This window comes from Alligator sinensis, unplaced genomic scaffold, assembly GCF_000455745.1.
Source record: "Alligator sinensis unplaced genomic scaffold, ASM45574v1 scaffold859_1, whole genome shotgun sequence".
NCBI classification, from domain to species: Eukaryota; Metazoa; Chordata; order Crocodylia; family Alligatoridae; genus Alligator; species Alligator sinensis.
The window spans coordinates 622,115-635,493 of NW_005842656.1; the positions used below are offsets into that span (position 1 = coordinate 622,115).

Below are 13,379 nucleotides of genomic sequence, written 5' to 3' on the forward strand. Positions count from 1 at the left end.
CCTGGACGAGCGGCGGGGGCTGAGGAGGGGGAAGCCGGCTGCGGCTGGACTGTGACACCAACCCTCTGGGGGACAAGCTGAGCTGACCTCCAGGCCTTGCTCTGCCCCGAGGCCTGTGCCTGGAGCCGCAGACAGAGCTAATTCCTTCTGAACACTTCACTCCGCAGGTGTTAATGCCCCTCTCTTCTTGCTACCATCTTGATGTTACACTTACTAAACTACCTTTTTTCCTGCCCTCCAGCTGCAGCAGCTCTGATTTCACAGCCCCGTGGACTGGTTTTAACTCTAGCTAGAAGCATCGCCCCCGGCAAACCTTAATGCGGGGGTGGAAATAACTTTCTATGAAGCATGGGGTGCCCTGCCCAGACGCTCACGAAGGCCCGGCTTGCTCTACACATCCGGAAAAGCCACATCGATTGAATTCAAATGACTGCAGGACCAACGAAACAGCAACTCTGCCTTATTTTTTCCCTGGTTGGGTGAGTTGTACATGTATAAACAAAACAGATATATATATATATAGGACAAAGCAAATTAACTTATGTTCCAATAGCTAGCCTTGTTTTTGCTTCCATCTTACACTGAAGAAGATGGTGATTGAGTCTGGAGGAGAAAAGACCGAGGGGAATTTGATCACGGGCTTGAAGTCCATGCAGGGCAATGGCAGAGGGGATGCAGATGGGCTTTTCTCTGTGGCCGCAGGGGACAGGACTCGGAGCAATGGCCTTGAGCTGCAGCAAGGGAAACTGAGGCTGGAGGTGAGGAGGAACTCCCTGACTGCGGGCAGTCCCGCTCTGGAGCAGGCTGTCTGGGGAGGTAGTGGGAGCTCCCTCCCTGAATGTTTTCCAGAGCAGGTTGTCATGAGGCTGGGCTGGTTTGGACAGGGTTGATCCTGCCAGGAGCAGGGGCCTGGGAGAGACATGCCCTCCAGCCCCACTCTCCTGTGACCCAACATGCACCAACAGCAGCAACACACAGGGTTGCAGTGCTTTGTCCCTGGCCGGGGCTGGGCTGTTGCCCCGAAGCTCTGCCCCGTCTCGCCCTCCCCACACCTCGGCTGCAGCCACTGGACCTGGCGCCGGAGCAGTTTCTAGTCCACTACTCGATGCCATCCCGTGCCAGGCTGCCAGGACTGCAACCCCCGGACCCTCCCTGATCTCACCCGAGTTCAAGTCCATGGCCCTGGAGCACCGGTGCCCAGGCTGCTGCTGGCAACGTCTTCCCTGGAGCCTTTGCAGCGCCACGGCCAACGGCACTGCCCCACACCTGCTGGACGCGTCACAGGGACAGCTGGCACCATCCTGTGACCCTTGCTCCTTCGCTTCCTCCAATGGCTCCAGCCCACGTGGGCCTGGCTCCTGGCCTGAGCTGCGCTGCTGGTCCCCCAGCACCTGGCTTTGCTCCCAGGACTGCCCAGGCCCCCCTTGCGCATCAACCTGGGCCTCCTCCGCATCGACAACACTCCCTGGCTCAGCATCATCCTGCGAGCACCACCCTGGGGCCCAGCGATGCCCTCCCTGCCAGCGTGAGATGGGGGAGTGCACTAGGCAGCACGGGGAGCTCTGGGGGCTGAGGACAGACACTCCAGGGCCAGCAAAACACCCAGCACCATGAGCTAAATCCTGCCCAGCCCTCCCAATGAGGCCCGAGGGCTGCCTGTGGCCCAGCTCCAACCCTCCCAACCAAGCTCTGGGCCAAGCAAGTCCTGGTCCAGCCCTTGCACAAAGTCCAGGGCCCCGGAGCCCCTCCCTGGCTGACCGGGCCGGGCCCTGGTCAGCCTCCAGCCCCCATGGCCAGGATGCCTCTTGGCTGAGCTGCAAAGGCTGAGGGGTGCCGGGGAACCCCTCTGCCATGGGGCCGCCAGCTCCCATCCCTGCAAAGCGGCTCAGCCCTGCCTGGGGAGCCAGGGGACTGGGACTCCAAGCCTGGGTGCCCAGAGGGCTGGGACCAGTCATGCACAGAAGAGCAGCCCTGTGCTGGGAGGCAGGATGAGGCCACAGGGCCCCGCAGCCCCCATCTGCAGCCAGCGACACCCTGGGGCCCAGCCTGGCCCTGTGCTGGATGCGGCCCCTCCCCTCCAGCAGAACAGGTAGGAGATCACTGGTGGGGTGGTGGCCCCCACATTGGCCCCCCAGGTGTAGCGCCATGCACAGCCCAGGCCCACCCTCCCGGCCCCTGGACTCCCAGCTGGCTGGGTCCGGGGCGGGTGGCACAGGCTCCCAGGCCACAGCTGCCCCCAACCAGTGCCCGAGGGCAGCACCGCAGGAGCCCGGGGTCCCGCCAGCAGCAGCGAGAGGCTGGCAGCCCCAGCACGGGGGGACTAGTCCTCTGCCGAGCAGAGACCCCAGCCTGCCACGAACCCAGCTCAGAGCTGCTGCCCCGTGGGCTCCTGCAGGGCAGCTGGAGGGCGGGGGCTGTGCGGCGCACCCCGTGGCAGCCCCTGGAACTGCACCTGCCCACGGCTGACTGCAGAGCACGGGGCTCATGGGGGCAGCTGGGTCCATGGGGGGCAACATGCACCGCACGGCTTTGCTTCCAGCCTGGCGCAGGGGACCCTGGGACACCCCGTGAGGAAGGGGCTGCAGCCCCTGGGCAGCTGTGACAGGCCAGCAGGGCACCGTGCCCAGCTCAGGCAGGGCCCGGCCGGGAGTGCGGTGCCCCGAGGGCTGTGCCTTGGCCCCTGGGGCACAGGCAGACCCAAGTCCTTCTCTGCTGCCCTGGCCCAGGGGAAGCCTCAGCCACCCCTGCCAGGGGGTGCAGGTCCCAGGGCCACAGCAGAGCCAGCTTGGCTCACCGGGGCCCCTGGACGTCCAGCCCCACGGGCCTTGTTTTGCCTCTGCTGCTCCCCTGGGTAGGACGTGACCCTGCCCCAGGCCACGAGCCCAGCTCCACAGAGCCAGGGCTGAGCAGCAGGAAGGAGGGAGGCAGCGGGCAGGGGTGGGCACGGAGGTTTATTAGCCATGTGGCGCTGCTGGAAGAGGACACCCGGGAAGCATCCGATAAAACAAACTCCTTGAAAACCAGAAGTCGGCCTGACGGGGCTTTTTTCCCTGTTTTTTTTTTTTTGCATTTCTTTAGAAAACCAGGGGCCGCGGGGTGGGGCCGGGAGCCGGGGCTACGTGCGCAGGCTGCGCTGCGCCTGCTTCAGCAGGGTGTCGAAGTCGAGAGAGTCGAACTTGCTGCGGGTGGGAGCCGGGTCGAAGTCCTCCCGGTTCGAGTCTGGAAGCAGACGGTGCTGCCGTGAGCTGGTGGGGAGGGGAAGGGCCACGCTCTGGGGGGCACAGGGAATGGGGGCCGAACCCTCCTGCCCCGGGAGCAGCCACGAGCCAGCAAAGCAACCCAGAAGTCCTGGCTCCCGGCCCTGTGCCCAGGCAGAGCAACGCTGCTGCTGCACCGGGAGCGTGGGGTGGGGGTGCACGCATCAGCCGCACACCCGGCTGCAGAGAGGCAGGTGGGGGGAATCACGGGGGGGGGGCAGATTGTGGCCACATCCATGGTCTGCCCAGGGCCGAGGGGGCTGTGCCCAGGGCCAGGGGCGGAAGCGGGGGCTCACCCAGGTCGGCATAGTTGCGGCGGCAGAACTGGCGTCGCCCGCCAAAGCAGAGGTCGAAGGGCTGCTCATCCGGGCGCCGTAGCGTGTGGCCGCGCTCGATGGCAGCAAAGGCCTCCTCGGCATAGCGGTACGTCACGAAGCCGTAGTTGTCACTGCCGGGGGATGAGGGCGTCACGCCTGAGCCCTGACCGCCCCGTACCCGGCTCTTGCCTCCTCCCCACGTGCGCCTACAACAGAGCCAAGCCCCCGCCATTCGCTCACCCCTCGGAGCGGAAGTGGAGGGTGCACTCCTCGATGTCCCCGAACACGGAGAAGCGGTGCCGCAGCTCCGAGCACGTCATCCTGCCGGGGATCTTCCCAATGAAGACGACCCGCCTCTCCTCCTGCGCGAGGGGACATGACACTCGGGGCCGTCAGCTACTGCTAGCTGCCCCTGCCCTTTCCAGGACAGGCTGAACAGCCCTCAAAGCCCCTCCATGCACCCGTTGCCACCCCAACCCTGTCTGAGCTGCTTCTGCCTGGGCTTCGGCATCAAGGCAAAGCCCAGCCCCAGCACCGCCTCCTGATCCAGGTGAGGGGGCATCAGTGCTGCATCCCAGGCCTGGGCTGTGCCCATGCTCCTGCTGGCACCAACCCCGCTGGGTCCTGGCTGGAGGGTCTTGCTCCCGCGCTCAGGCTCAGCCCCACGCTGCACTGGGGCAAGAAGGGATTTCCACCTGGTCAGACTGGTCCAGACTGGGGGGTTTTGCCTTCCCCTGCAGTGGGGACACGGCCCGGGCCTGGGCTCTACAGTGCCCATGACACCCCTGGCAGCAACAGGACATTGGCGGCTGCAACCCCCCTGCTTTCCCGGGAGCAGGGGCGATGCTTGGGGCTGTGTCGAGAGCAACTGTGTCGTGTGACTCTGAGGTCAGACATGGGCTTTGGGCTGGTTTGGACGGGGCTGGATGATCCCTGCCAGCCCCACAATGCTGAGATCCTACAAATGGTGCCTGAAACTTGCATCCAGCCATGACGGCACAGTAGGCGCTGGCCGTGCCAGGCCATAGGAACAGCTATGGCAGCGTCCCGCAATGCCGCAGGGCCAAACCCGTGCCCTCTCTGGGGCAGGCCCAGCCCCAGGGCTGCCCCCCGCCGGGCACAGGCCCTGACACTCACTATTGCACGTTCCTTCTGCAGGAGTCTCTGCCTTTGGTAGTGGTCCTGAGAGTCGTAGCTGTACCTGCGGGCAGAGACGGAAGCTCATGAGCGGGGAGGCTGGGTGCTGCCCAGGGCAGCACAGACCAGCCCAGAATCCACAGCAAGGGCCCGGGAGGACCAGGCCACCCCCGGGCCTAGCAAACAAGGGAAGAACCCTGCCCAGCCCCAGAAGACCAGCCAGGAAACGGGGCAAAATAGCTGCTCAGAGCGAGCCCACAGGGCAGACGCCAGAGACCCCAGACAGGCGTCAGAGCAGCCGCAGGTCCCGGCTGGGGCAGTGGAGACCGGGGCCCTGGGTCTGGTGCGTTCTTACCGCCTCCTCCGGCTGTGCCTCCTGCAGGGCGACAGGGAGCGGGACCGGGACCGGCTGCGGGACGTGGACCGGGAGTGGGACCGGGACGAGTAGGATGAGGACGAGCTGCTGCGGGAGCTGCCGCAGGACCCGGCGCTGGAGGGCGAGGAGGAGCGGGAGCGGGAGGAGCGCCGCGGCCGGTACCTGGGGCGAGTACGGGGCACACTGAGTCGTGCACATCTCCCTGCCCTGGTGCTGCCCCCCACCACCCCGCGCCAGCCCCCCTGCACGGCCCAGTGCCGCCGTGAGTGCAGCAGCACCAGCCTTGGTCTGCAGAAAGTTCAAAGCAGCAGCACGTTTTAAGAGGCGGTTCACTCTGAAACCTAACGATGGCGCGCACTGGCTATTACTTGCTGCCAAATCAGTGCCACTGGACAGCGTTGCTGCCAGCACGCAGCTGGGGTGCATCCCACGGTCCCAGGCTCTGGCCCACTGGAGTCCTGCCTACAGTACAACCCCTGAGGACACTGCCCTTACCCCCTGCAGACATGCCCCTGCTCTCCACCTGCCCCAGGGCAGGAACGGGGGGACCTACCCAGGGTAGCTTTGCAAGATGCCAGTGGGCAAGCTAACCCTGTCTCTGCCAATCAGGTGGCCCACAGCCTGCCCCACTGGCATATGCTGGGGGAGGGCAACCATCCGCTTGATGCCCCTACAATGCACAGGAAAATCCCTGTATGGAAGGAGCCAGCCACAAAGCGCCAGCTGCCCCCAAGCACTGCTCTGGCGCTGCTGGCCATGGGGCTCATCAGGGTCGGGGTCACGCTGAACTGGGCAGGGGCCAGGGCCGTGTCCCCTCTGCCCAGGCCAAGCTCAGCCACAGCCACAGCCGGCAGCCCCTCCCCCTGCTGGGCCATGATCCTCCAGGGACCACCAGCTTGCAGCGTGCACCTAGCAGGAGCAGCCCAACCCAGGACTGCGGCCCATGCAGGGGGAAGCGGCAGCGGGGCCACGCCTGCCTACACCAGGGTGGTGAGAGCAGGCCCCCAGCCAGGGGCCTGGATGCACCATGGACACGGGCGAGGGAGTTGCCTGGGAGACGCCAGGCAGCAAAGCCAGGGCACAAGCACCCCGTGCACCAGGGAAGACCAATGCCCCAGGGCAAGGGGCAGCCAGGCCTGGAGTGCAGCAGGGGTGGAAGATGAGCTGGGGCAAAGGGTCCCCCTGGTGCCAGGCTCCCTACAGCCTCCTCCCACCCCACAGGAGACTGGGGCACCCAGAGCCCTGCAGAAGGGAGACGGGCAGAGGGACCGAATGCAGGCGGCCCTGGAGCCCCAGCAGGGCAGCCCAGCCAGGTACCAGCAGGCTGGGATCAGGCAGAAGCAGCACAAGCCCCGGGGCGGGTGGACAGGGCGAGCCGGTCCCTGGGGGCATCTAGTCGCCAAGCAGCACCCCCAGCCCTTGCTGTTGCGGGATGGATGAGCCCTGGGCGACCCTGGCGGCAGCGCAAGCCCTGGCCAGGCAGGCAGCACCAGGCAGAAGAGCATCAGAGCTGCCCTGTCCTGGGTCAGACCTGGGTCCCACCTGCCCAGTGTCACGTGGTGGCAGACAGCAGAGGCTGGACGAGAGAGGGACTGGGTCCGAGCAGGGTTTCCCCTTCTTCTCTCCCTTGCAGCCTTTAAAGATCAGGCAGGTCTGACACAGAGGCCGTGCCCCGCGCTCCCTGCTCAACAGTGACCGATGCTCCTTTCCTCCAAGCAGGTGTCCAACCCCTTGTGAACCCGGCCGAGCTCTCGGCTCCCACCGCATCCAGGGACCACGAGCTCCCCCTTTAATCCCAAACCAGGGGAAACGTCCTGGTGCTCGTTTCAGAACTGCCCGCCCGCTCGTGTCACGCGGAGCCCCCAGTTCTCGTCTGGCGAGAGGCAGTCAGTGATAAACCCGTCGACTTTCTCTTCGCCCGTCAATGAGACGCTAGGAGAGAATTTAGAAGGGCCAGGGCCACGGGGGCAGCTCCGGGGCTTCCTCAAAGCCCCGCAACAAACCCAGCACGTGCACCCACCCCAGAGCAGGGAGAGCCCAGCTGTGCCACACTCACCTGCGCCACCGCTTGGGTGGGGGGGACGAGGACCGGGAGCGGGACCGCGAGGAGGAAGAGGAGGAGGAAGAGGAGGAGGAGGAAGAAGAAGAGGACGCCTCGCTGCCCCCGTTGGAGCTGGCGCTGAAGGAGCGGCTGGCTTGGCGCCGCCAGGTGCCGTCTGGGGGGCTGCCCGAGTCCCGGCGCACACGGTAGCAGCGTAGGGCCCTCTTGGCACCCGAGCGCGGGGGCCGAGCGCTGGGAGTCCGTGTCTCCTTGTCCCGGCAGGGGGACGCGTCCGGAGACAGCAGCACCGAGGCGGGGGGGCTGCCCCTGCCCGGGGTGCTAGTCCGGTGATCCAGTGGCTTGCGGCCGGCCCCAGGGGCACCCAGGGCAGCACTGGCAGCAGGTAGTGAGGGGCCAGGCCGGTCCTGCGTCCGCGGGGCAAGGGAGATGATGGGCTTGATGGTGATGTCCGCGTGATGCTTCACGTTCCAGCGCGATCCCGGCTCGGGCGTGCCGGTGCCGCCCAGGAAGCAGTAGTCGTGGTCTCCAGCACCCACGTGGCTGGAGGCAGGGGGCATGACAGGCGGGGGCTTCCCTCGGGGCTTGCCATGGGGCAGCGGCTGGGCCTCGATGAGCTTGGTTGTCTTCTGGGCACCCTCCAGGGCGGTAGTGCTCAAGGACCGCGGCTTGGCCAGCAGTGACACGGCAGCCAGGGGCTTCCACAGCTGGTGGGGGGGTGTTGCCGGTGGGGTCAGGCCTGTGGGGACAGCGGGGATTAGAGTGGGGCGCAGGCACCCTATGCACTCTCCACCCCCTCCCGCCATGCTTGGGGCCTCCCAACCCACTCAGCCTTTCCCCGACACCCGACACACCCCCCCTGCCCGCTACGGACCTGGTGACTCTGGCCCACCCGCCGCGGGACCCCTTGATCCCAGCCCCGTGGGGCTTCACCTGCCACGTTGGCGAGCTCGGGAGCCTGCAGGCTATCCAGGGGCTTCTTGTCCTGCTGCGGCTCCGCTCTGCTGAAGGGGAAAAGCCGCTATCACATGCAGCTGCCACATGCAGGGTGAGCCGGTCGGGGTCCTGGACCCCGCAGAGCTGGCTGTGGAGGCCTATGGCCTCCGGGTCAGAGCTCCCGAGTCCACGCAGGGAGGGAGCAGACACACACGAAGGGGCCACGCAGGCTCCAATCCTCCCCGACGTCAGCCAAAGGCCCCAGGCGGGGACCCGCTGCGCCTCTAGATCTCACGCTGCTATTAGATGACAGAGACCAGTTCCCCCCTGGCCCCATGTTGGCACGGCTCAGCCCCCAGCACTCACCCCACGCTGCTGGCAGACGGCTTGTCTTTGGGCGCCTCCGCACCCGACGACTCCTTTTTGGCTGGAAAGAGAGAGGAGAAACTTGTCACTAGCCAGGCTCAGGGTGGCTGGGAGGGAGATCCAGCAGCCCGTGGTGCAGCAAGCAGATGCGAGCGCCCATCGAGGTGTCTCCTGCCCAGCACGCACCGCTACCTGGGGACTGGCGCTCCCGCGTGCCATATGGCGTCCCCAGACTGACCCATGGCTCAGGTGGCACCGGCAATTGCTGCGAGCCGGGAAACGAGGGCTGCGGAGGTCTGGGCATGGCAGGGAAGCACCATCCGAGCCAGGACCCCACACCAGCGAGAACCAGCATGAGGCCGGGGTTGCTCCTCGCAGGGCCAGAGGGGAGTGGGGAGGAGGCCGCAGGGTCCTCACCTTCTGTCTTCTCAAACTGCTCCAGCAGGCTGGACAGGTCGGAGGCTTCGATGCCTGAGGAGGAGAGAAAAGTCGTGACTCGGCCCTGGTTTGTGCTCCCAGCACATCACTGCTGCGAGACCTCACAGACGTGGCCCCACAGGCCCACGGCGCAGGACCCCCACACCTCCCGGGCCACGGGCGGCCGGCTCACCGATCTCGCTGATGAAGGCCTGGACAATATCCTCGCAGCCGCTGGGCTGGGCGGGGCGGGCCAGGGGCCGGTGTCTCCAGGGCCGGGCAGCAGGCGGCTTGGCACCCTCTCGCGCCCCCGTTGCTCTCCCGCAGACGGTCTCACGGTCGGCAGGTGGGTGAGGCGCTGGCTGGGCTTGTGCCGGCACGGCTCCTGGCGGGCTCCTGGCTGGCTTTGCCGGGGGACAGGCGGGAGGCAGCTCCCTGGTTGGAGGGGGCTCTTCCATGGGCCCACTTGCAGCAGCCGGCGGGTCTTCCACGGTAGCAGCCGGCAGCTCCTTTGCAGTCTGTGCAGTAGCAGCAGCGGGGGCAGCTGAGGGCCTCTCCGCGGGCCGTGCCTGCCGCCTGGGGTCGGATGCCCTGCTCGCCTTGGCTGGGGGCTGATCGGCGGCTGCGTGCGGAGCTGCAGCAGAAGCCTGGGAGGCTGCAGGCACCTCAGGGGCAGCAGCAACGAACGGCGGCGCGGGCAGCGCAGCAAAGGCCGCCGGCTCCGGACAACTCAGCGCTGGGCTCTGTGGGGCGCTGCCGGGTTCAGCGAACACCAGTGGAGGCCCCAGCGGGGGCAGGGCCACGCCGGGCCAGTATGGGGGCGGCAGGGCCGGGCCCCAGCCCACGGGGGCGTATGGAGCGCCAGGGCCAAAGGGTGGGGGCGGGGGGGCGGCTGGCGGTGGCCAGGCCAGGCCCGGGGGCGGCAGGCCAGGCACCAGGTGGAAGGCATTGGGTGAGGCGGTGGCTGGTGGTGGCAGCAGCGTCGGGGGGAAGCCAGAGGGCGGGGGGCCAAAGCAAGGCCAGGAAGGCACCGGTGGGTAGAGGGCGTAAGGAGTCGCCAGGGCTGACACGACCCCAGTTGGAGCAGCCCCGGTCACTGGTGGCACCACGAAAGGCAGCTGCGGCACGGGGGGCACTGGGGCCACGGTGGTCAGTGCTGGGGTCGGAGGGGCCTTGCTGGCCAGCGGAGAACTGGCAGGTGGGCTGGCAGGTTTCTCGGGGCCCTTTTGCGTGCCGGGCGTCTCCGCAGGCAAGGCCAGGGGCTGCGCCGGTGGTGCCACCAGGCAGGGGATCTCGGCCAGCTCAGTGGGGGGCTCGGGGATGCTGGGCCACTTTCCGGCCGCCTGCTTCTCGGGCTCCTTGCCGGGGCCAGCGCCGGGCGCGCGGTGCTGCATGCGCCGGCGGTACTCGGTCAGGCTCAGGGCCTTGGGCCGGGCTTCCCGTGAGGGGCACGTGGCCGCTTGGCTCTCGGCCTGTGCAGGCTCCACGGGTGTGGGGTGCTGGGCAGCTTCCCCCGCAGCATCCTGCTCGGTGCTGGGGGCAGGCTCCGGGCTGGCGCTGGCCTGGCACGGGGCAGGCTCGCTCTCCTCCCCGCGCTCCACAGCTGCTGCCTCTTGCTCCTTTGGGCTGGGCACGGCCTGCTCTGCTCTGCTCTCCGCCATGGGGCTGTCGACCGCAGGCTCCCGAGGGGGCTCAGGGCAGCTTCTCCTGTTCCGGGAGCCCCGGGGCCTGCCCCGTGGCCGGGGCGGTGCGGGGCTTGGGCGCAGCTCCAGCTGTGCATCCTTCCTGGCCTGCTCCAGCTGCTCCGCCAGGAAGTTGGACACCTGCGCCGAGGGGCGGGTGGCCCGGCTGGGGGGCGCCTGCCCCTCAGCTGCCCCCCGCCGCGGGACAGAGGAGGCTGAGCGGAGCCGCGAGGCCATGGAGTCTCCAAGGGGCCGGCCCTGGGTGCTCGGCGCCTCCGCGCTCTTCTTTTTCCGGCTTTTCCGTGCTCGCTCGCGGCCCCGGCCCCATCTGGAGCCCTGGCACTTCCCGCCCGCTGGCGCCTCCGTGCTGGGCTGGGAGTCGCTTTGAAGGTGACGGTCCCTCCCGCCTGCCTCTGGTGGGGCCGCGCCAGCTGCAGCCTCGGGCAGGGTCTCCTTTGGGGTGGCCGCATCTCGTGCTGTAGCTTTGCTCCCCAGAGCAGGGGTGGGCACCTGGTGCTGCTGCGCCCCCACCTCTGCAGGCAATGGCTCCTCCGGGGCAGGGGACTCCAGGGCAGCATGCCCCTCACCCCCGGCAGCGCCCTCCTCCCTGGCTGGGAGTGGGGCGTCGAGGCAGGGGAAGCCTGGGCCGAGCGGGTGGAACACAACAGGGGTCTCCAGGCTCTGGCCGTCGCCACCGGACACGATCCCCAGCATGACGGGGACAGCGAGCAGGTCCTTGTTGGCCGGCTTGGGCGCAGCACCCAGGTCGGTGGCGAAGGCGGGCAGGCAGTAGGGGTGCATGGACTTCACCAGGTCGCACAGGGAGCCGCCTGCGGGGCTGATGATGCAGGGCACGTCCCCCTCCCCCAGCCAGGCCACTTGGGGCTCTGCTCCGGCCTCCGCACTTGCTGGCTCCAGGGGGCAACTCAGGGTTTCCATCTGGAGGTCTCCCACGGCGGTGCTGCCGTCCTGCCTGGGGCTGGGCGCCTCATCGTCCTCCTCCTCCCCATCACTGCGCTGCAGGGCCCGCTGCTCCTGCGCCCAGGGCCGGAGCAGCTGCCACTGCCCCCGCCGCGCCTGGCTCGGGGGCCTCTTGGGCGTCACCACAGCATCTTCCTGGCAGCTCAGAGCACGGTCCCAGCTCACGTCTGTCTCAGCCTGGTGTGGAGAGGGAGGCACGGCAGAGTTACGGCTCCGATGGCCGCTCCCCAGAGCAAGGGAAGCCACAGCTTGGCACAGGCTCGTGGGCAGAGCACTGGTGGCAGCTCCCAGGGGACTCCCCTTCAACGACCCGTGCCAGACCCAGAGCGCCCCAGCCCCAAACCAGTGCTCTACCTTCCCAGCCACCACGGGTGTGCTGCTGCCGCTCTGAGTCCACGAGCCCCACTGGTCCTCCAGGGCAGGGCCGTCCCGTTCAGGGGAGGCCTGGGACAAGCCGAGGAGCTGGAGCTGCAGGGGAGAAGGGAGGGTGAGAAGCGGGAATGCAGCACTTCCACACGGTCCTCTCACCCCAGGGCCGTGTCCAGTCCACGAAGTCGCCTTGGGGCCTAGCCCGGCCTTACAGGGGTTCTGCCCCAGCCGGCCCAGGGCTGCCGTGTGCCCTCACTCTGCCCCTTGCCGAGCTTCTGAGCCTGAACACCACATGCCTGGACCTCCCTATCCCCAGACCCCAGGCAGCTCCCCTGTGCAACCACCAGGGGGCGCTGCGCTGCATGCCACGCGTGTGATATGACACGCGTGCCCACAGCATGTAGGACTCTGGGCGGTGCTGGCACACGGGCACCCCGTCTCGGGGTTCTCCTGCCCAACGGGCCCCAGGGGAAGGCGGCGCCGTGGCCAGCCCAGAACGCCAGGAGCTGAGCAGACCCTCAATTACACGTGTCACATGCGTGCGGTTTCGTGGCTGATGCTGGTTAAGGGCAGAAAAGGGTCCATCCGAGGCGTGTCCAGGGCAGGGGAGGGTCAGTCAGGGGCAGGGAAACATGTCTGAGGTGTGTCCGCGTGTGCCCGAGCCGTACCGCGCAGCTCTCCTGCTCCCGGGGCGACGCCAGCAGCTCGGTGTCCACGATAGTGTCGAAGGGAGACAGGGTTGCCTCATCCGTGCCATCCAGGATCTCCGTGATGGCCGTCAGCAACGACAGCTCGTTGTGCAGCTCCAAGGGGCCTTTGTTCTGGCGAGAAAGCCCCGGGGAGGGGGAGCGGGGTCAGGGGGCCGTGTGCTGCCCGGCGTGGGGCGGACGAGGGCAGCCCCGGTCAACAGCAGCTCTCCCAGTCCCGGGGAGCAGCAGGATCAGCCCCCAGCGCCTGCCGGGAGACGGCCCCTGCAGCCTGGAAGGAACCCGGGAGCCAGACGCCCCGTCCCGTGCTCCAGCCGTCCCCACTCAACGACAGCCGCAGGTGCGTGGGGCTCCCCCGTCCACCTCGCTCCCTGCCCCATGCAGCACCGTGCTAGGCTGTCCCGGCGGGGAGGACTTCACCCTCCCTGCTGCACCGCACTGCAGACCCAGAGCTGGTGGGGGGCCGCCGTGCCCGCACCCGGTGCCCCGTTACCTCGTGGTGGGAGCCGAGGTCCTCGATGATGGACAGGACGGAGGAGTCCCAGTAGCTGTGCATCTCCTCCTCGAGCGAGGACGGCTCGTCCAGCAAGAAGCACTGGGGGGGAGGGGGAGGGGGAGCAGGTGGTGTAGGGGGCACAGACCCGCCTTGCCCGGGTTCATGTGCGCGTGCGTGTGAAGCTGCCGGCGTTGGGACAAGCCCCTCCGGCCACGGGGGCTGCGGGCCTGCAGTGGCTCCCCCCGCCCCCGGCCGACGGAGGTGGGGGGGGCCCCCCCC

General features: G+C 67.8%; 1 protein-coding gene across 1 annotated transcript; it reads right to left on the reverse strand.

The window, feature by feature from the left end:
- Positions 1-3,029: 3,029 nt before the first annotated feature.
- Positions 3,030-13,256, reverse strand: PPRC1 (peroxisome proliferator-activated receptor gamma, coactivator-related 1). Its single transcript, XM_025215620.1, has 13 exons — positions 13,098-13,256; positions 12,566-12,718; positions 11,883-11,996; positions 9,059-11,705; positions 8,866-8,919; positions 8,449-8,509; positions 8,080-8,147; positions 7,144-7,885; positions 5,067-5,249; positions 4,712-4,775; positions 3,815-3,936; positions 3,554-3,705; positions 3,030-3,219 (listed from the first exon to the last, which is right to left on the reverse strand). Exons 1-13 carry the CDS (start codon positions 13,158-13,160, stop codon positions 3,116-3,118), a joined length of 4,527 nt encoding a protein of 1,508 aa, XP_025071405.1. The 5' UTR covers positions 13,161-13,256; the 3' UTR covers positions 3,030-3,115.
- Between the last annotated feature and the right edge of the window lie 123 nt (positions 13,257-13,379).